This window comes from Lissotriton vulgaris, chromosome 7 (assembly GCF_964263255.1).
Source record: "Lissotriton vulgaris chromosome 7, aLisVul1.2, whole genome shotgun sequence".
Lineage (NCBI taxonomy): Eukaryota > Metazoa > Chordata > Amphibia > Caudata > Salamandridae > Lissotriton > Lissotriton vulgaris.
In genome coordinates, this window is record NC_141695.1 from 1438151517 (window position 1) to 1438173601 (window position 22085).

The 22085-nt window shown below is 49.1% G+C and overlaps 1 protein-coding gene across 2 annotated transcripts in view; it reads left to right on the forward strand.

The window, feature by feature from the left end:
- Nucleotides 1-22085, forward strand: part of LOC147705789 (bactericidal permeability-increasing protein-like) — a 408685-nt gene that overhangs the window by 78596 nt on the left and 308004 nt on the right. For both annotated transcript variants that reach the window (XM_086932245.1, XM_086932244.1), the window contains exon 5: nt 7914-7977. In XM_086932245.1, coding sequence (XP_086788371.1) covers nt 7914-7977 — 64 coding nt within the window. The remainder of the gene's footprint in view (nt 1-7913; nt 7978-22085) is intronic.

The window sequence follows — 22085 nt, forward strand, 5'->3', positions numbered from 1 at the left end:
GAAAATTTATTGCCGCCATTAGAGGGAAGTGAGGCCACGCCCCCCTCCACCTGTACAAAATGTGCCTGAACTGGACCCGCAGGGGACGCGCACAATGGGCGCGCCGAAGGCGCGCCAAAGGTAAGCCCGTCTGTGCCCGTCCGGGCCCAGCCGGCCCTAGGCCCAGATCCCATGCCCAATCCCACCAGTGATCGCTATTGCTACACTCAAGGAAACCTCCTGTCACTCAATCCCACGAAAAACGCTAACTGCAACTACATCCATAAAGGGGAGAAAACCTTTATTAACTGCGATCTATGCAGCCCAGTCCACACCACGGTTGGACACCACGCCCTGCAACTGGGCCTCCTGAACTGTAGGTCTCTCCCGAAACATTCCCTAGAGATAAACCTCCTTATACAGGATCATAAGATTGACATTCTGTTCCTCACGGAAACATGGCTAACCCCCAACTCAGAATCCGACATTGTCAGTGCCCTTCCCCAAGGATACCTAATCTACTCTCAGAACAGACCCCTCGGCAGAGGAGGTGGCCTTGCCATAATATATAGGGAACAGTTCGTTTGCAGGGCAAAAAACGGGGCCATCGAAGACTGCGAGAGCTGCCATTTCGCTTTACAAATCTCACCCACAGTCTCTCTCTCTGGCCTACTCATATACCGCCCACCTGGAGTCCCGACCAAGTTCTCCAGCGCCCTTATAGAAACCGTTACTTCACTGGCAACCTCATCCCCCAACTTCATGATCTTGGGAGATCTCAATCTCCACTTTTGTGACCCCAGGACTTGACAGCGTCCGATCTCCTACTCGACCTCACTTCATACGATCTAAGACTAGTGAACTTAGAGGCTACGCATGACAAAGGGCACCTTCTTGACCCTATTTTCACCAACATCAACGACCTAAGAACTACAACCCCCTCCCACTTCCGTGGACAGACCACTTCCTGGTCCCTATATCCTGGCAAATCAGCGCCCCGCCACCTCAACCCCTCAAAACGCGGGTCACGGATAGAACCTGGTCCAAACTCTCGATTGAAGATTGGTCCTCCATGCTTACACAGTCCTATCCGCCCCCCGGCACTAGATCCTGTAACCGCAGATACGCAATTCAAAACCTGGCTCATCCACTCACTCGACTCTATTCTTCCAAAAAAAAGCACCCTGAAAAAAGTTAAAAGAGCTAACCCCGCCCCCTGGTACACACCAGAGTTAAAACTACTACGGAAAGAATGCAAAAAACTGGAGGAAAGACGGAACCAAATCCAGAAAAGATGCATTTCGCTCCTCCATGAGAACTTACAAAACGGCCCTGCGTGACACCAAGAGCCAATTCTTCGATGAGAGAATCAAAAAATCCTCCAGCTCTGCTAGAGAAACCTTCCTTATTATGAAAGAACTGCTCAAAGTGCCTGACCCTCCCCCAGTTCTTGACACCTCTGAGGACAAATGCCATAAACTGGCAAAATATTTTAACGAAAAAATTCATAACATCCTCGCCACCTTGCCTCAAGTTAACCCGAGAGCAGACACTAACGGTCAACCCAATCCAAGAACAGACTCAAATCCTTAGCCGGCCAAACCAGCCATCCACCTGGACACCTTTGGTCCGGTAACAGTAGAAGAAGTTCTCAAAACACTGGCCATGATAAAACGTGGTTCTCCCAGCGACCCGGTACCCATTCGCATCCTAAAAACGGTTTTATCCACAATCGCCACTCCTTTAACTGACCTCATTAATTCCTCGCTGCGTCAGGGAACGGTCCCTCCCGGCTGGAAGGCTGCCGTCGTTAAAGCACTTCTCAAAAAACCGCTCCTAGACCCTTCGGATTTGGCCAACTACAGGCCAATCTCCCTTCTCCCCGGAATTAGCAAGATTACGGAAAAACTAGTTAACAAAAAACTCTCCCATTTCTTGGAGACTAACAACCTTCTCCGGAAATCACAGACTGGATTTCGCCCTGGACAGGGCACGGACACCGCCCTCCTGGCAGTGGTTGAGGAGGCCAGATGCATTCTGGACTCAGGAGGATCAGTGGCAGTGGTCCTCCTGGACCTCAGTGCGGCCTTCGACACAAAGACATAGGGGTGGTGGGAACTGCTCTGTCATGGCTCACGTCATTTCTAAGCAATCGCACCTTCCAGGTCTGGGAGAGTAACACCCGCTCCACGGCGATTCCCCTCCAGTGCGGAGTACCACAGGGCTCCTCCCTTAGCCCAACTCTATTTAATGTTTACATGTCCCCACTGGAGGAGGTGGTCGCCCCGTTTGGAGTTAAAATCGTTAGCTACGCTCACTTTTAGTATAAGGGATCTTAAGTTGAGCACGCGTTTGTAGGCAAACAATAGTTCATCCTTGAAAGTATCAGTTCTGCATCTCTTTTCAAATATTTCCTAGCATTTGCCAAAACATTTCTTGCTTTGTTCCGTTTCAAGAGAGTATTTTGATACAAAAAAGGACAATCAGGTCTGTTTGTGCCGCTCAACATATAAATATTTCCTTTCAAAATTTTGGTTAATCCATGTGGTTCTAGCCCATTCATTTTAGGGATTCAGTAGTCCTTTAAAATAAATATGTGCTGCTCATTTGAGCCTCACTCCCCTTGCACCGATATCTGTGACCCCAGGAATTACAGCAGTTGTTCATTTACATTTGCATATGAGCAGGTCCCCACCAGCACAGGGCTGGCAAGCTTCTAAACTACCAAAATGTGCACCACCACATCTAAATCACAGCTACTGTTCTGGCATTAGATTTTCATACAATCAAAAGTCCACGATTTCTTGGTATTTTCTATATTGCTGCTAAGCAAATAATGTGTTGGCTGCATTCAGAGTAAGGAAAAAATACATTCACAAGCAGTAGCCAAGTAGAGAGATGTCTTGAAGGACAAAACAATTGACAATCCTTTCGCCCCGTGTTTCTTTAGTTTTGGGTAGTGAGTCAAAAAAAAGTGGGCTATGCAGGGTGTATGAAGGCAGGTTCATCAAGCCCACCAGCACAACTGTTGGTGTGTCTCTTACTAATAAAACAGAGAGAGAACCAAGGGCTTCATGTTCCCATTTTTTTTAGCAGTACTCAAAAGATTGTGCTTTAGATTTTGTGTACTGAAGAACATGAATTTTACTATTGTATTCACCCAAAGACAACATTTTAAAAATAATTGACAATTCAATAGTACAAAACTGACAAGTAAAATATCTAATTTGTATTACATTCTGAATTGATACTGTTGGACTTGCCCTTTTGGTAGGTTCACCCCGAACCTTTTTGCGTTCTCCTAGCTTTTTTCTGTAACCTGGTGTTGGTGATTTTAGGCCTCTGCGCACTTTAACACTGTGGCCCAGTGTAAAGTGCGTGCGCTCTCTGTGTATGTGTGGTGATATGGGCCTGCCCTCCCATAGGAATGCATGGGGGATATGTGTGTCCATGGTAATTCCTGATATGAGAGGAGTGCAGGGGTGAGTTTAGTATGTGCGAACTCATGAGAATAAATGCAGCGCAATGGTGTGCGCAGATTTATGGTGACTGGTGGAGAAATGCCACTTTTAGAAGTTGGCATTTCTGTGTACTGTGTGTCTGCCTGCCTGATGTGAATTGCATGTCTGGATTGTGATTGACAGGTGCTGGATGATGTGGGTGGCTCCAGGAGCCTGGATGGGTCTGCCCGGTGGTGAATAGGGAGATCTGCATGTAGATGGGAGGACCTGGGAGCTGAATAGGGCTGTGCCTTCCCTCCACAATGCTGGCTCCACCTCCTGTGTTGCGTTTGATGTCCCTGGCCTGTCCTGTGAAAGGTAGAGATGAGCTGAGCAAAACAAAGTGCTCAACAGCTCCCCTGAACCAGTTGTATCTGGTTCCCCCCATGCCCTACACTTTGAGATAAAGGAAAATGCTGTATAAAAGAAGGGGCTGTGACCCCATGAAAAGTTTCTGCTTTTGGATCCTGACCCTGTGGGGCGTGCTGCTGCTGGGGCCCAGGGGAGGCTGCCATGAGGGCTTGCCTCCCTGGGCCCTGCATTTCCCCTGGATACTTCAAGGACTTTCCTTTGGGACCTTTTCGCTTCTTCTTCATCCCCCCAGGACCTTGCTGCATCTTGCGCCCTGTGAGCGCTGTTCTGTTACATTTTCCAGGACCTTTTTTGCTGTCCTCTGCGCCCTGTGAGCTCTTTGTCCTTGATTCCCCAGGAAAGAGGAGAACGTGAGCTGCGCAGCAACGTGCTGCAACCCCTACTGGGGGAATCCACTGCGTAGGGATTTCCCTGTTATGCTATGGTGGCAGGTGCCCACCCCGCTTATCTTCATTTAATTAAGCAGGTGCCCACCCTGCGTCTTCGCTGTTCATTTTTCTTGATGCACGAATGCCCACCCCGCGTCTTAACTTTTGTTGAGAGAGCGGTTGCCCAACCTGCGTTTCACCACCTCAGCCCAAGTGAAGAGGCGAAATCTCCGGGCCGCTGCCAGACGCGACCCAGAAGTCAGGCAACGTGGTGCCTGATGGTGGGTGGGACTTCCGGTTTGACAAAGAAAGCCCCGCGCCCGCCCTCGCTGCAGAAAGAAGCTGGCCTACTGCTGCTCGGGGCTCCCGTGAGCTGTTGGGAGCCCCGGTGACCCTGTGGAGAGAGAGAGTCCCTGAGAAGAGGTGGGAGCTACCCTGGTGATCACCGCAGCAAGGGCAGCAGCATGATTACCGCGGAGGGGGCGCAAGGCACATTGCCGGTGCCTGCCCCCGCCGCATCCAAGTGAAGAGCCCCACATGCGAAGAGAGAAGCTCCGGTAAGTAGGGGCTGTCTGGGAGTCTGAGCAATCCTGCCAGGAGAGCGGGCCGCTTCACCATTCCAGGCATAATTGTTTATTAGTGCCCAGAGGGGCCCATGCGTTTATTGTTTTGGGGGTAAGTATGTAAAAGAACCCCCGAGAGGCCCCGAAGGTACAGATGTGCCAGGGACCCTATCCTGCATTATCAGCTGTGCCGCACCAGCGCGGGCAGCTACCACATCCCGCATATTGATTCAAAGGACACACTTGCTTGAGAAGGGCCCGTGATCTCCCCGTGTTGGCCATATTTCTCCACAGTTGTCCCGCGTGATAGAGGACAACTGCAATGTGGGCCAGATTTGTTTTTTAAGGGCCAGAGAGGCCCGTGTTCGCTCCAACGTTGAGGGCAAGTTCTTTTTCTTCATTGTGGCAGGATTACTTCAGGAGCCAGTGCGCTCCATGGGGCCATGAGTATTTTCAGAGCCCGTGCATGGCTCCAACGTTTGGCACATTTGTTTCAAGGGCCATGGAGAGCCCATGCCGCATTTTAACTTTCCCAGCTGCCCAGCAAGTAGTGGGTAGATGCACCATTTAGGTTTTTCTTGACTTTGAGGGACATGTCTGAGTTAGGAGTGAGATGCTCTCCTTTGCCCCCTGCGCAGCACTTAGTGCCAGCTGCAACGTTTAGGTTTGCGCAGTGGCGCACCCTGGATTTTCGATGTTTTTGCAGCGCAACCTGACTCTTGGGACACAGGGCCTTTGAGCCCCTCTTTGAGAAGGCCAGTTGGCCAGGGGGACTGTTAGAATACTAGGGCGCCAGGCCCTATTGTGATCTATGTGCTAAAAGTGATTTTGGTGCTAGGAAATGTAATTCATGTAGTATGTTTTAAGCACCCTGTGTTATACCTCTAAATGTGGTCTTTTAGGATTATGAGGTTGGTTTGCATATTATAGTTTATGCTAGTGAGATTAGGTTTCACTGTGTGATTTATGCCCCTAATGTGAGTTATGCTTAGGAGGTTAGGGTCTAATGTGTTTAGACTTGTGCGATGATTGCATAATGTGTTTATGCTGGTGAGGTTGGCGCAGAATGTAATTCGCGCCTGATGTGATACTGTGCATAATGTATTTTGTGTTACAGGCTGATGCTAAGTACAGTGATTATCAGTGTTTAATGGTTGTATGTTTATGATCTGTTTTACTTTTACTAAGTTCGCTTTGTGATGGTTCTGACTGTGGTCCATGTGGCCCTGGCATGTGTATATAATCCCTTGTGAATATTGCCCAGTGCCAGATGGCACAGTGTATAATTGTGTTGTCGTGTTCTAATCTAGGACCCTGATCAATACTGTGACCTTATGCCCCTATACGGCTATAATCCCTTTGTACCCCTATATTGGCATAACCGATCAAATGCAATATTCAGAAACCCGTCTCTGGCCTCACACGATCAGAGCCACATTTCAGAATCACTTCCTCTGCAGCTTCCTTTGCAGCTCATTAGTGCAAATGACACAGCAGAAGCCACTATCTAAGATTCCTAGATTACACTCCGAGTTCTTCAACATGATAAAACTCAGCAACCTGGGAAAGCCCCGCTTGCTATGTTTTGATTAGTAATAGAACTCTAATGAGCACTGAGAGACGATCACTTCCTAAGTGACATCTTTATTGACGTCTTATGTCCGAAAACTTACGTCAAACCAGGCACCTTTCAGGTATAAATATTACCAACGTTGCCTTAAGCAAACGCTGCCTCGATACTATCGCTGCTCGCTGATACTGAAGCTACCGCTGCCTCAACGGCATCAGCGAACGGTGGTGTGGTGAACATAGGAGCAGAACAGCTGTCCCCCTTCAGAGCCCAGCAGATGCAAGCTGCCCTCGGACGCTGCCCCTCCTCCTCTTCCTCGACGCGCTGAGAGAGACGCTGTCTTTTCTCCTACCAAGAAATCCAGCTCCGGCGTTTACAGCCCACTCTTGCGAGTGACTGGAATATCGAGTCCCTGGAAGAAGATACCAGACCTCCAACATTCTATTTCAGAGGTATGGTGTTGACTAAACCCTTAGAGAGAATTCTTGAAGCAAACCTTGGCAAAACCAACTTAACTAAAGCTACTTACTTACTCCCCTCCCAAGTATTAGGCTTAGGTCAGGTACACTGGGGTAGGCATAGTTAGAAGCACCGGTTGAGTACGTTAGCCTAATGTATATATGAATGTATATATGTTTTATTCATTTTAAACCATTGTATGGCTAAGAAACCATATCAATGCTTTTACAGTATTATTTCGCAATCCTCATTTTACTGTACGCACTTTTTATAATAACTAGTCTTGCAACTGTGGCAATTCATTTCTCTTGTATGAGAAGAAAGACTGTTCAATAAATAATACTTTTTTATTGAAAGCGCCCCGTCTCTCTATTCTCTGCATATTGGTGAAAGTAATCTGCACAAAACTGACTGAGTACAATAACTGTCTATTGATTCACACGACTCTAGAGATTGACTCTTATTCTAAGGAACAAAGTTGTCATGTTTATGCGGTTGTTGGAAAACTGAATCCCTTCTTGTCTGTACCAGGGAAGCTGATCACTTCCTATTCAGAGAAGAAAGTTTCCAGTGACCTCTGAGCTAGTTGGTAACAAACCCAATTAAGTTTAGCATAGTCAGTGGAGACCTGGAAGAACCGCACTTCTACGTCTATACTACTGTTTATGTTATTCCAATGCGCAGGGCCTATTGGGAAAATAGGAACTACACTACAGTGTGATTACTATTCTAAATGTGTTATGAGAATACAAAGGCTATTTTTGATATAACCTTGTGTGGAGTTCCTTTTTGTACTGTGCCTGGGATGTTGTTGCTGTGTGTGTGCGCAAATGCTTTACACATGGCCTCCGGGATGAGCCTGACTGCTCATGCCAAGCTACTAAGGGGGTGAGCAGCGGTTATCTTTGGCGTGTAATTCCCAAGCCCAGACTAGAGTGGTGGTTTCTGCCTGGCTTTGGCGCAAGCCTTAGTCAACCAGAAATCTCATTTCTAACAGATACATATAATGTCATTGCTGTAGTGCATTTATTCGATTCCTATGCCCAACCACTATGGTCTATAAGTTTGCTGAAGTGTTCTCCTGTGCTCTTTCTCTCTTCAGTTGGATACTAAAGCTCTTCCATGAGAAAATAGACTCTGCATTCAGGAAGGCAATGGAGGGCAAGGTAGGTGTCTTAAATTTAGACATTGGTTTAGAGATGTATTCTCAATTTTGCAGAGCAATTCAGGACTGAAAGTGTAACTTGATCCCAAAATTGTCTAATCCTTGAAGGGTCTGAATTTCTGAAAACCTTACAGGTGGGAGTAGAACTAAGTCAGTTACAAATATCACTCTTTCACTGCCAGTGAAGCTTTAGAGGAGCCAGGTTTAAGTAAAAGGGCAATGTCTTTTAACCCTTTCACTGCGGTGGCTATTCCGCCGCAGTGCTAAGGGGCGGGTGGGGGCCGCGCGGTGCTCCCGCGCTGGTGACGGAACCGCTCCATCACACCCCTCGGGTGAGCTGTGCTTGTGACGGAACGGTTCCGTCACGGCCCTGCCCGCTCAATAAAATGTGCCGCCCAAGCGCCGCGAGCGGGCCGTGACGGAACCGTTCCGTCACCAGCACAGCCCACCCGAGGGGCGTGATGGAACGGTTCCGTCACAAGCTTGGGAGGGGTTTAAGTGAGTGGCAGTTTATTAAATAGCATAGGGCAATTTTCTACAGATTCTCTATCCCCAAAAGGACTCTCTTGGATTGGTGTCGTTACAACGCAGGCTATTACAACGCCTGCTGTTACAACGCGGTTTTTACATCGCATACCATTACAACGCATAGTGCTTTTAAGCGCTGGATAGTGAATTATTTAATTTACTATTCCAACTTCAGTCCCCGTGGATAGTAGGGAAGGTATTGGATAGTAAATTAAATATATTCCCTATCCTAGAGCGCCCCCCCAGCCCAATGCGTTGTAATGGTTTGCGTTGTAATGGTTGCGTTGTAATGGTAGTGCGTTGTAATGAATGCGTTGTAAGTGATGTTTCCCACTCTCTTGAATGTGGATGAAATCCTTTAATTTCTTGCATAATGACTTCTAAGTAGGTTATTGTGATTAACTTATATTCTAAAATTACATTGCAATACTTTGAATTTTGTTTGGCCTCGATGGGGTATGGTTATTTTTACTGAGTCAAAACATCTAATCCCATGTCAAGTGATGTGGGCAATTCTGCGACCAATCTTTAATTTCTTTAATTCCTTTTTTTTATCTCACTTTGTAGTACTCCACCTATCCTCTCGCCTCTCTCCCTCTCCCACTCTCTGTCTCATGTCTCCCTTCTTTTATTGGTTCACTATATTTCTCCCTCTCTTACCACACAGCTGCAACTCAAATAAAATTTACATTACATCCTCAACTTGTACTACTTATACATGTGGCATTAATTCACCAAAATCATACGAGTAGTAGAAGTACATTTTATGACTTTTGAGTCCGATGACATCACAGAAAGTCAAATGGCACGGGCTTTGCGTCATTGCACTTAGTATTTTTTTTTTTAAACAATACTGGGAACCACACACTGCTACACGTAAAGGTACTCTAATAAAATAGAGAAAAACAACAAAATAAACTCGCATTTTTTTTATTTTAAAATACCATAAAATAGACTAAAAATCTGACTGTAGTGGCATGTATTTCTGTTCCGGTAATTTCTTTATCTATCTAGAATAGCTAGCGTGTGCAGCAGAGTTCCAGGATTTAACGATTAATGTTCAGTTTAAAAAAAATGCAAGTTCACACCATGCTGAATCTCACCTAGGCTGCTCTATTATGGTTGGGCCTGTTAGAAACGGGACCCTGGCTGGCCAAGACTCGCGTCGAGGTCAGTCAGGGATCACCATTTCTAAAGTCAGGGCAGGGGAGTCACACACCAAGGCAACCCCCACTCGCCCTCTAGGTAACGTGGCGCGAGCAGTCTAGGCTAAACTTGAAGGCGGTATGAGTTAAGTATTTGCGCACGCACCCCAGCAACAACACGCAAGGCCCACCACAAAGAAAGACTCCACACAAGGATATATAAAAAATAGCCTTTGTATTATAATAAACAAAACACATTAGATAACACACAAACTTTACAATGTGCCAGGGGCACGGGCAGAATTTACAAGGGGAATTATGTACAGGACAGGGCCACATGGACCACTGTCAGGGGTAGGCACTTGTCAGAAAATAATACTGGTAGGTATACACTTATGTCGTAAACATAAAATGAGTAGCACCAAAATTGTAAATGCAACACACATCCAGTAATCACTGGAACAGAGTCAAGACCTCCTACGCAACCCTAAAACACTGTAGGCAATCACGCAGGTAACTAGGACCTTCTCAGCAGGACCTAAGGAAGGAATACCAACACCTAAGCAGTTCACTCTTAGCAAAGGGAAGGAAACCCAAACATAAAATGGGACGTCAACAATTCACTAGGCAGGTCACGTTTAGCAAAGTGGATAACATAAAATGGGACGTCAACAATCCACTAGGCAGGTCACTCTTAGCCAAGTGGATAAACATAAAATGGGACATCAACAATCCTCTATGCAGGTCACTCTTAGCAAAGTGGATAACATAAAATGGGACATCAACAATCCTCTATGCAGGTCACTCTTAGCAAAGGGGATAACATAAAATACCTAATCAGGTCACTTTTAGAAAAGGTAAGCGGACATAAACAATTGCACATGAGGCATTAAACACAGAGGTGCAGGTTAGAACATTTTGCGCAAGAATCACATACACAGAAATTACAATGCGCGGGGTGCACGTAGCACAACACTCACAATGTCCCTCAGGCCAACTGGCCTCGAAAGGGGCGGAATGCCCTGAGTCTCAGTGTCAGGGAGGTCTGCGCAGGCAGCACAGAACACAAAGCCTAAACGTGGCAACTGTCCACTAAGTGCTGGACAGTTGTAAAACAGGACTGAGCAATGTTGGAGCCAGGAGGGCTCAAGAACAAAGTGGGCAAGGAGCCTCTCCGGGCTCGCAAAGCAAAATGTGCAAATTAGAGCTCCAGCGCTCTTAAAATAATGGAAGTGCCCCAGAGCCTCTCTCAGGGCTCTAAACGATGTGGGCAATGAGCCTCGCTGGGCTCGCAGAACAGAATGGCCCCTCAGAGCCTCATGGCTCTCAAACTTAAGAAATGCTGCCCACGTTGGAGCGGCCCTCTGCCAACCGGGGCCGCTCTGAAGACAAAGATATGCCGTTTGGAAGCCCTCGTGGCTTCACTCAATCAAGGGGCGCGTTGGAGTCCCTCACGGGGGACTCGGTATCCAAGACAAATGCCCCCTAAAGCCCTCGGACTTCATACAACAGTGCGCGCAAGATCACGCTACGGGGGAGGGGCGGACACCGACAATGTGTCCTGACGCCCCTCTCCCCTTGCAGGCACTCACCGGGTCTCTGGGTGGCAGGACGGCTCCTCGGCGGCTCGGCTGAGACCGCGGGCGGGCTCCCCTCCACTCGGGAGCCTCGAGGACGGAGCCAGCTGCTCCTCTCGCCTCCCGCCTGGCCTTGTCTCGCTCTTCCCTCCGCCTGACTTCCGCCGGGGCCGCCAATGGCAGCGCGGCCCTGGGGGTCAGGAGGCGGGACTTCCGGGTCGCTGCAGGCAGCGCGGCGGCCCGGCAACAGCTCCCAGTGCTCCCGGGCTGCGGCGGTGATTTCCTGGGCAATGCCGGGTGGGCACCGGCTCGAAAATAAATAAATACCACGGGGCAATGCCGGGTGGCACCGGCCTTCAATTAAAAAGATAAAGCGAGGTGGGCACTCCCTCGCCCAAAAATCGGCAATTCAGCTCCAATGCCGGGTGGGCACCGGCAATGGAAATAAAGCGCTCCCAAGCGCTGAGGGGCTCAAGAAGAAGCGCGCTCAGTGCTAAAAAGATAAGCAAAGCGCTATGGAGCTCTGGGGCACAAGGAAAGCGCGCCTAGCGCTATAAATCAAGATCAGGGCGCCTCCAGGCACAGGAAAGCTCCAGCAGGGTCTGGAGGCAGGCAGAGGGGCAAGGCAGGGCCAGAGCCAGCACACTGGGTCTCCAGGCAGGGAGACAGCCAAGTGGCGGTCCTCTTGGCCCCTGCAGCAGCAGCAGCCCCCTCTGGCAAGATCCTGGAAGAAAACCAAGAACAGGACAAATTGTATGGGGACACAGCCCCTTCTTATACAGAAAAACCCCTTTGTCTCAGGGTGCAGGGTGGGGGGAAAACCAGTCGCAGCTGGTTCTGAAGTACTCTGTTTACCTCAACCACCCTCTCTATTCACTGGCAGGGCTAGGGCCATCAGTCGCACTACAGGGGGTGGAGCCAGCATTGTCTGGGGAAAGTCCAGGCCCATCAGGGACCAGGTGCACTCCTCCCAAGCCATCAAGCATGCTAATCTCACACTCACCACCGGGCAGACCCATCCAGCCTTCCTGGAGCCAGGCTCACCAGCCAGCACCAGCCAATCACACTGCAGACATATTTTACAGTAATATGCCAAGTCCTAGAAATGGCATTTCTACACGTGACACACACATGCCACATACACCATTGCAAAGCATTCATTCCCACGAACACGCACATACCAAATTCGAGCATGCACTCCCCACGCATCAGGAACTACTAGGGACACAGACATTCCCCATGCATCCCTATGGGAGAGCAGGCCAGCCTAACTACATGCACGCACTTTACTCTGGGAGACAGAGAAAAAGTGCGCACAGACCAGAAAATCATCCACACGGATCACAGATCTAAAGCAAAAAGATTAGGGGTGAACCTGCCTTAAGGGCCAAGTCCAACACAACCCCCTTCCAGCCAAAACGCAGGGCAGACCAATCACCACTGTGATGGAATTCCCTGCTTGGGGCGATAAAACACGGACGCGGGCCCGCAACTGCAGGGACACCCTCCTGTTTTACGCCACTGTGAACCCCTGGGGTTCTTTCTAAAACTATGGTAGGGACTCACTGGATTACCCCACTGGTACTCTCCAGCTGCCCTCGGCCAGGACCAGGCCCTAGGCCACCCAGGTGCCACTGGTTCCTGCCAACTCACAAAGTGGGGGGTAGTAACCCCTGGCACATAACAGCCATGCTCCACTCTTCCTGTCTGCAAGACAGGGCTAGACTGCCACTGGTTCTCCAGCCTAGGGTCTACAACCTTAGGTGGACCAGGAGTCTCAGGGAAGGCTCTCCTCCTCTTACCTCTTCTCCTAGGGTTCCTCCTCCTCCTGCGAGGGGTACCCTCTAAACACCACTCTCCCAACCTAGGGTTTAACCCCTCAGGTGGTACCGGGGTCAGAGGTGGGCTTTCCCACCCTCTGCACCCCCTTCCAGAGTCCTGCTCCCTCCCAACCGGGGCGGCACCTCTGGAGAAAGAACTGGTCAGGACACTGATTACAGTACTCCCACCCTTCAGGTCAGGCAAACCCTGAACCTGGACCTCCAACCTCCGCTCTAGAACCTTTGGTGGAATCACTGTCTGGCACTCCAGGACTTCTGAGGACTCACAGGTCACTCCCCAATCACTCCTTTCACTGGACTTCTGTACTCTCCCTACTGGAGCAGTACTGCCAGACTCCATAACTACAGAAGCTCCGCTCACAGATGCTCCAGGTCCTCCACACACTAGGAGATCTCCCTCAAGTGGACTAACAGGTAAGCATAGGTCCCCACCCTGGTGTTCCCTAAAGAAACCATCCAGGCTCTGAGGCAGGGCTTCGGGCATCTGGGGACTCTCGGTCTCACACTTACTTCCGCTCCACTGAGACAGACAGCAAGCCCCTACACCCTCCTCACTATACTGAGACCTAGCTGGGCTACTCTCACCCTCCTCCACCACGCTGGGTTGGAGAAAACCTGACCCACTATTATTGGAATTACTCACTAGCGGCGCTAAGGAACCTCTTGCACTCTCCCATCGGTCTGCTTCATCTGCAAGCTCACATGCAATAAACGATCCAAACTTCAACAGGTGCTGGCGCAACTCTGGCACACAATAACTGAGCAGATGCTCTGTGACAATCATGCTAAACAATCCGCCAGACTTGTCGTTCGCGTGAGCCTTTTCCCAATCAAACAGTGCTACACAACACTCATCTTCAAAGTCTTCCCAAGACTGATGAGGCAGTTTCCTAAGTCTCCTGAACTTCAACCCAAACTCTTCTGCGGGGGAACCAGGAACCATACTTGGGGAACTGGGAGTGGGTCTGTCAACACCAACACTTAAAAAGCTGCCACCACTGGACTCCACCCTCCCTGGGGAATCCAGACAATTACACATGCACTCAGGGGGTAACCTACTCTCTTGGGCTACCTTCTCCCTGAACAAGGCCCTCTCAGCCTCTAGCTTGGCATGCTCCAACCTGAGCTGTTCCAACGCTAGCTGATACTCCCTCTCTTCCTTCCTATCCAACCACTCCTCTGGGGACAGGGAAAGGGATGGGGCGCTGGTACTGACACTGGACCCAGCAAGGGACTCCCTATCTATGGGGTCCTCACTCTCTGCTGGCATCCATCCACTGTCATCACCATCCAACTCGCATTCATCAACAGAATCTTCAGGGCTCCCCACAGACTCACCACCCTCATGGCGTGCGGCCCGGGCCCTCTCTCTCTCTCTCTGTGCTCAAGATCCCACTGATCCTTTTGCCACAGGATCAGGCTGTCCCTAAGCTGGGACTGAGTAACCAACTCACTCACCTCTATGCCTCCCTTTTCGCAGAATCTGACCAGCTCTAATCTACTGTACCTAAACAGACTACAGAGATCAAAAACTGGCTCCATTTTGGCGGACGTTCTCAGGAAAAGTTTGACACAGGGAACCTGGGGGTCTGAGCTAAACAGGAGAATACAATCACAAAATTCAGCAAGATTCCTATCAGAGAACTTGCACTCCACTGTCCAGCGTAACACACACTCATTCACACACAACCCTCCCCTCGGACTGGTAAGGCAGTTTCTACCACCCCTGATTCTCTCAACCTGACCACTAGTGACACAGGTACCAAACTCTGGGAGCAGGGCGGGGAACAAGGTACTGGACAAAATACAAATGACACCTTTCAGGAGAAGCAAAACTGAACTTCCCTAAAAAAACAATAATTCCCAAAATGCAGTTATCTAAAAAATGCAGAGCTTTGAAGTGTGGCCTGTCGCCACTGTGGTACAGCGCAAACACAAATCCTTATCCTCACCGCTTGCCGCCAATGTTAGAAACGAGACCCTGGCTGGCCAAGACTCGCGTCGAGGTCAGTCAGGGATCACCATTTCTAAAGTCAGGGCAGGGGAGTCACACACCAAGGCAACCCCCACTCGCCCTCTAGGTAACGTGGCGCGAGCAGTCTAGGCTAAACTTGAAGGCGGTATGAGTTAAGTATTTGCGCACGCACCCCAGCAACAACACGCAAGGCCCACCACAAAGAAAGACTCCACACAAGGATATATAAAAAATAGCCTTTGTATTATAATAAACAAAACACATTAGATGACACACAAACTTTACAATGTGCCAGGGGCATGGCAGAATTTACAAGGGGAATTATGTACAGGACAGGGCCACATGGACTACTGTCAGGGGTAGGCACTTGTCAGAAAATAATACTGGTAGGTATACACTTATGTCGTAAACATAGAATGAGTAGCACCAAAATTGTAAATGCAACACACATCCAGTAATCACTGGAACAGAGTCAAGACCTCCTACGCAACCCTAAAACACTGTAGGCAATCACGCAGGTAACTAGGACCTTCTCAGCAGGACCTAAGGAAGGAATACCAACACCTAAGCAGTTCACTCTTAGCAAAGGGAAGGAAACCCAAACATAAAATGGGACGTCAACAATTCACTAGGCAGGTCACATTTAGCAAAGTGGATAACATAAAATGGGACGTCAACAATCCACTAGGCAGGTCACTCTTAGCCAAGTGGATAAACATAAAATGGGACATCAACAATCCTCTATGCAGGTCACTCTTAGCAAAGTGGATAACATAAAATGGGACATCAACAATCCTCTATGCAGGTCACTCTTAGCAAAGGGGATAACATAAAATACCTAATCAGGTCACTTTTAGAAAAGGTAAGCGGACATAAACAATTGCACATGAGGCATTAAACACAGAGGTGCAGGTTAGAACATTTTGCGCAAGAATCACATACACAGAAATTACAATGCGCGGGGTGCACGTAGCACAACACTCACAATGTCCCTCAGGCCAACTGGCCTCGAAAGGGGCGGAATGCCCTGAGTCTCAGTGTCAGGGAGGTCTGCGCAGGCAGCACAGAACACAAAGCCTAAACGTGGCAACTGTCCACTAAGTGCTGGACAGTTGTAAAACAGGACTGAGCAACGTTGGAGCCAGGAGGGCTCAAGAACAAAGTGGGCAAGGAGCCTCTCAGGGCTCGCAAAGCAAAATGTGCAAATTAGAGCTCCAGCGCTCTTAAAATAATGGAAGTGCCCCAGAGCCTCTCTCAGGGCTCTAAACGATGTGGGCAATGATCCTCGCTGGGCTCGCAGAACAGAATGGCCCCTCAGAGCCTCGTGGCTCTCAAACTTAAGAAATGCTGCCCACGTTGGAGCGGCCCTCTGCCAACCGGGGCCGCTCTGAAGACAAAGATATGCCGTTTGGAAGCCCTCGTGGCTTCACTCAATCAAGGGGCGCGTTGGAGTCCCTCACGGGGGACTCGGTATCCAAGACAAATGCCCCCTAAAGCCCTCGGACTTCATACAACAGTGCGCGCAAGATCGCGCTACGGGGGAGGGGCGGACACCGACAATGTGTCCCGACGCCCCTCTCCCCTTGCAGGCACTCACCGGGTCTCTGGGTGGCAGGACGGCTCCTCGGCGGCTCGGCTGAGACCGCGGGCGGGCTCCCCTCCACTCGGGAGCCTCGAGGACGGAGCCGGCTGCTCCTCTCGCCTCCCGCCTGGCCTTGTCTCGCTCTTCCCTCCGCCTGACTTCCACCGGGGCCGCCAATGGCAGCGCGGCCCTGGGGGTCAGGAGGCGGGACTTCCGGGTCGCTGCAGGCAGCGCGGCGGCCCGGCAACAGCTTCCAGTGCTCCCGGGCTGCGGCGGTGATTTCCTGGGCAATGCCGGGTGGGCACCGGCTCGAAAATAAATAAATACCACGGGGCTCAGCCGGGTGGCACCGGCCTTCAATTAAAAAGATAAAGCGAGGTGGGCACTCGCTCGCCCAAAAATCAGGCAATTCAGCTCCAATGCCGGGTGGGCACCGGCAATGCAAATAAAGCGCTCCCAAGCGCTGAGGGGCTCAAGAAGAAGCGCGCTCAGCGCTAAAAAGATAAGCAAAGCGCTATGGAGCGCTGGGGCACAAGGAAAGCGCGCCTAGCGCTATAAATCAAGATCAGGGCGCCTCCAGGCACAGGAAAGCTCCAGCAGGGTCTGGAGGCAGGCAGAGGGGCAAGGCAGGGCCAGAGCCAGCACACTGGGTCTCCAGGCAGGGAGACAGCCAAGTGGCGCTCCTCTTGGCCCCTGCAGCAGCAGCAGCCCCCTCTGGCAAGATCCTGGAAGAAAACCAAGGACAGGACAAATTGTATGGGGACACAGCCCCTTCTTATACAGAAAAACCCCTTTGTCTCAGGGTGCAGGGTGGGGGGAAAACCAGTCGCAGCTGGTTCTGAAGTACTCTGTTTACCTCAACCACCCTCTCTATTCACTGGCAGGGCTAGGGCCATCAGTCGCACTACAGGGGGTGGAGCCAGCATTGTCTGGGGAAAGTCCAGGCCCATCAGGGACCAGGTGCACTCCTCCCAAGCCATCAAGCATGCTAATCTCACACTCACCACCGGGCAGACCCTTCCAGCCTTCCTGGAGCCAGGCTCACCAGCCAGCTCCAGCCAATCACACTGCAGACATATTTTACAGTAATATGCCAAGTCCTAGAAATGGCATTTCTACACATGACACACACATGCCACATACACCATTGCAAAGCATTCATTCCCACGAACACGCACATACCAAATTCGAGCATGCACTCCCCACGCATCAGGAACTACTAGGGACACAGACATTCCCCATGCATCCCTATGGGAGAGCAGGCCAGCCTAACTACATGCACACACTTTACTCTGGGAGACAGAGAAAAAGTGCGCACAGACCAGAAAATCATCCACACGGATCACAGATCTAAAGCAAAAAGATTAGGGGTGAACCTGCCTTAAGGGCCAAGTCCAACAGGGCCTATGGAGAGTAAACCATTTCCTTACTCATCAGAGGTCAAAGGTAAACGTGTGAAGGACATATAGAATTGACGTCGGTAGAAGTGGCATCTAAAGTTGGATCCACTTATCACCGATAGTTAGGATTTTATTTTCTCCATTTTGAGGTCAATAAATAGGTTTACTGCTTCCAGAATCCTACCTTTTGGGTTCATAGGGCAACATCTTAAAACAATAGTAGCTCAAACACATGTGAAAACTCGAAGGACACATAAGTACTAATCCTACCCGGCTCCCTGTAAACTTGCGAAATAAAGAAATAAGTACAACAAGCATAGTTAATTATTCTGATAAATATCATATTACCTAAAAGAAAAAGGGTGATATTTTACACTTTCACACCCTCATTGCAAGTGTAAAGCTACCTTATTTTCCCTATGCACTCCTATTTCTACAGGGATCAGATTTAAATGTTGTGTGATAATTATCACACCCTCGCAGTTTTTGACACATTGGGGCATAATCTCAAGGAGTTATCACTGAGTTAATGGCATTTTATTGCAGCCAAAGTCGCGATAAATGTATCACCTCATTCACAAGCTGGTGCTAACAGCCCATAGCACCAGTTTACCTGGGATAGCAGCTGCAAAAACCACCGCCACAGATGACCCCAACAACTATCACTAATGAGATGCAGAGTAGACGTTCCAGTGCAAAAAGCTGCGACAACACCACTCTGCAACATTCTCAACGACCAGCCAGATCGGCGATACGACCACAAAACATGTAATAAGGTCCATTAGCAGCAGGAAACTAACACCTGCTCTGACCTGGTGTAAAGGCGTACCACAACCTGCACCAGAAAATGGAGCCCAGCCCAACACCACACCTGAAGGGCAACAGATGCCATGGAGCCACTGATCATGCAGGCCGGACATCCAAGAGGGCTGCAACACCCACCGCCACCACCCCCGGGTCCACCCCTTCCAAGGACCCCCGGCCAAAAACATGCCACATCAACTACATGAAATCATGTACCAAATAATCTGCCTGATGTCGCACAATCACATCTTGTGACATGTATGTGTCATCACAAAAATGGAAGAGGAGAAAAACAAGGTAGTCCCTCTTACTGGCTTAAAAAAAGGGATAGCACTTGCTTATGAAATACCACTATAGCTCACGAGATCTTAACAATTAAAGCCACTCATAACAGTTTATAACAAATTATAAAAATCAACAATTCAAATAAAATATCTTAGTCATTTATTAAAAGAATTTTTAACAATGTTAAACATCAAATAACTGTGCCACAGAAGAATATTAAAAAAGAGTGTCAGCATCATGCAAAAATGATGTACATCTCTCAGGTATACACAATACACAAATTAAAAACAGCAATTTTTTAAAAAAAACAAGTTGTCGACGCAGCGTTTCGGTTCTTAAGTTCACACCTTCATCAGGACAGGGTTCTATGCAATAGAGAAACAACGAATTAACACCACATATTTCTTTTACAGTTTACAAATTTCATAAATCAACTAACCCATTGCTATTTTTTGCAGCTTATTTAGTTCTAGAACACCATCATCTGTTATTATAGCAAAGGGGCAATTTTCTCACAGATACATTTCATTTTTTATGAGCAGTAGTATTTCTTAGGACATCTTTGGGACAGCAATCAAAAAACAAAGTGGCACAAACAACCGTGGCTGCTAGATCTCATAAGCTACATGGAAAGGTCTCATGGTGAATACTCCATGAAACATTAAGTATCTAATCACAATGCAATGCTAGAGATAATTTAAAGCTATACTCGCTGCCGAGGTGAATATGCGGCTTGGAATGTTCTAGGAACTTACTTTTTATTAAAAAAACAGACTCGTGTTGTCTTCCTCTAACTCAATTTGAAGGAGACAATTCTTAGTTCATGGCGGAACATCACACGAAATTCAAATGAATTATGACAGTTGTAAAAGGTGTCTCCTTATATCTGAAAACACATAATACCTACCATTAACAAAAATAGGTGCACATTTCAATTTGATGTCAATATGTGTGCATAACCCCTTTTATAAGAGAATTACCTTGATATTTTAAGGAGTTTTCATTCAATGGAGGAAAAAGGAGCCACCGGTATATAGGACAGTTTTTTTCATAGGTTTCCTTTGAGAAATTAAAGAAAACAGGGGATTCGAATTAGGTCCCCAGGTAGTATAATACTTTAAAGATTTATCAATTCAATAGTTGATTCACAAAAATGAGCATGACATATTCACCATCAAATCTACAAATGAAAATGTATTCAAATAAACACAGAACAGAAATGAAGATACATGGCGGCGTCCCTCAGGACAATCCGTAGGTCACAGCCTGTGAGAAAACAATCATGAAGAGAAGGTGAGCGAGAGATAGATGGACAGAGAGGGGGAGCGAGAGATAGATGGACAGAGAGGGGGAAGAGAGATAGAAGGACAGAGAGGGGGAGCAAGAGATAGATAGACAGAGAGGGGGAGAGAGAGATGGATGCACAGAGAGTGGGAGCGAGAGATAGACGGACAGAGAGGGGGAACGAGAGATAGAGAAAAGACGAGAGGGACAGCGAGAGAGATCGCCGACACTGCGCACCCAGGCCACACTGCTCACCTGCTGCCACCGGTGGGTCTCCAACCACGTGCCAGTATGTAGTGCAATTCACCAGATCCCACATCTGAGACAGCCCCGTCATCTGAAACAGAGTCTAGATACATGAATGGCACAGTACATACAATTGCACACAACATCTTCGCCTGTCCGCCCCTGCACAATCAGGCAGCTGCACCCCAGCCCCTCACGCTGCCCAGCGGTGCATTCCCGTCCCTGTGCACCCGGGCCTCACTGCTCACCTTCCGCCACCGGCATGTAGAAAAGAGGGCCCACCACATGCTGCTGCAAGCCACAAGCCCGGGGCCCTCGGACATGGCACCCTCCACATTATTCAGCCCCATGAAGGCAGTTTCATCTGCATCTTCATCCTCTGTTGTTCCATGTGCCTCACGTGTGGGTGGTGTGGGCCTTTCTCCAGCACTGTGTGGCAGTGACAACTCAGGAGACAGAGGTGGAATGTCTGCCGCACTGTGTGGCACTGACACTTCAGGGGGAGGAGATGTGGATGTAGTGGTAGCAGCAGCATACATCAGTGCCAGGCCTAGTGTCAGCAATGCCATGAGGATAGTTTTGAGGTCATTGAGGAACCCAGCTACCACTTACTGGTGTGCAGCTGTGGCAGCTGCTCTTTCCGCATTGGCCCGCTCCATGGTCTCCATTAACCTCCGCACGTGTCCCAACTACCAGGTGACACCGCTAGAGACACTCTGACTGGTCAGTTGTTCTATTCTCTGAGTCAGGGCTCCAGCGATGTCAGCCATGAACCGTTGGAGAGCATGGAGTGGACTGTGGTTGTCCGTTAGAGACTGTGAGTGGTCCGTGATGGGACTTAGATAGCCATGTATGGCATCTAGTTTGGCTGCCATGCGGTCGAAGCCCACCGGCACCTGTGTAGCCAGCTGCTCCTGGCATCCCAACACTCAGCGTTGGAAGACCATGTGTTCTTTGTGGGGGTCCTGGGAGGCAGCCATGGTGGTGGGTGGTGCCGCTGTGTGGTCTGTGGAGGGGTGGGGTGTCCTCGTTGCAGCTGAGCTACCCTGCTCCTGGAGGGGGGCTGCGGAGGCTGTCAATGAACTCTTGGAGGTCATCGGAGTCGAAGCTGTGGTGGTCCTCTTCGTCATCAGAGAAGAAAGGTTCAGGCTGCTCTGCAGGTGGTGTTGATTGTCCCTCTGCAATGTGAAGGGGATATGCAGTTTAACAATGTGTTCACATGTATATTGTTGCATTGTACATGTTTACATACAGATTGCATGACTGTGTACATCGTGGCTGTTTGGGAGGAGCTACCTATTTAATGGGGGACAGTGGACATTTCGACAACATACGTGTGTGTGTCTGTACTTGTACATTATCAACTCACATATCCCTGCACTGCCACTTGTGATTGGCCAGTGTCTACACCCAGTTGACACCAGTTGTGCCCTGTGTTCTGT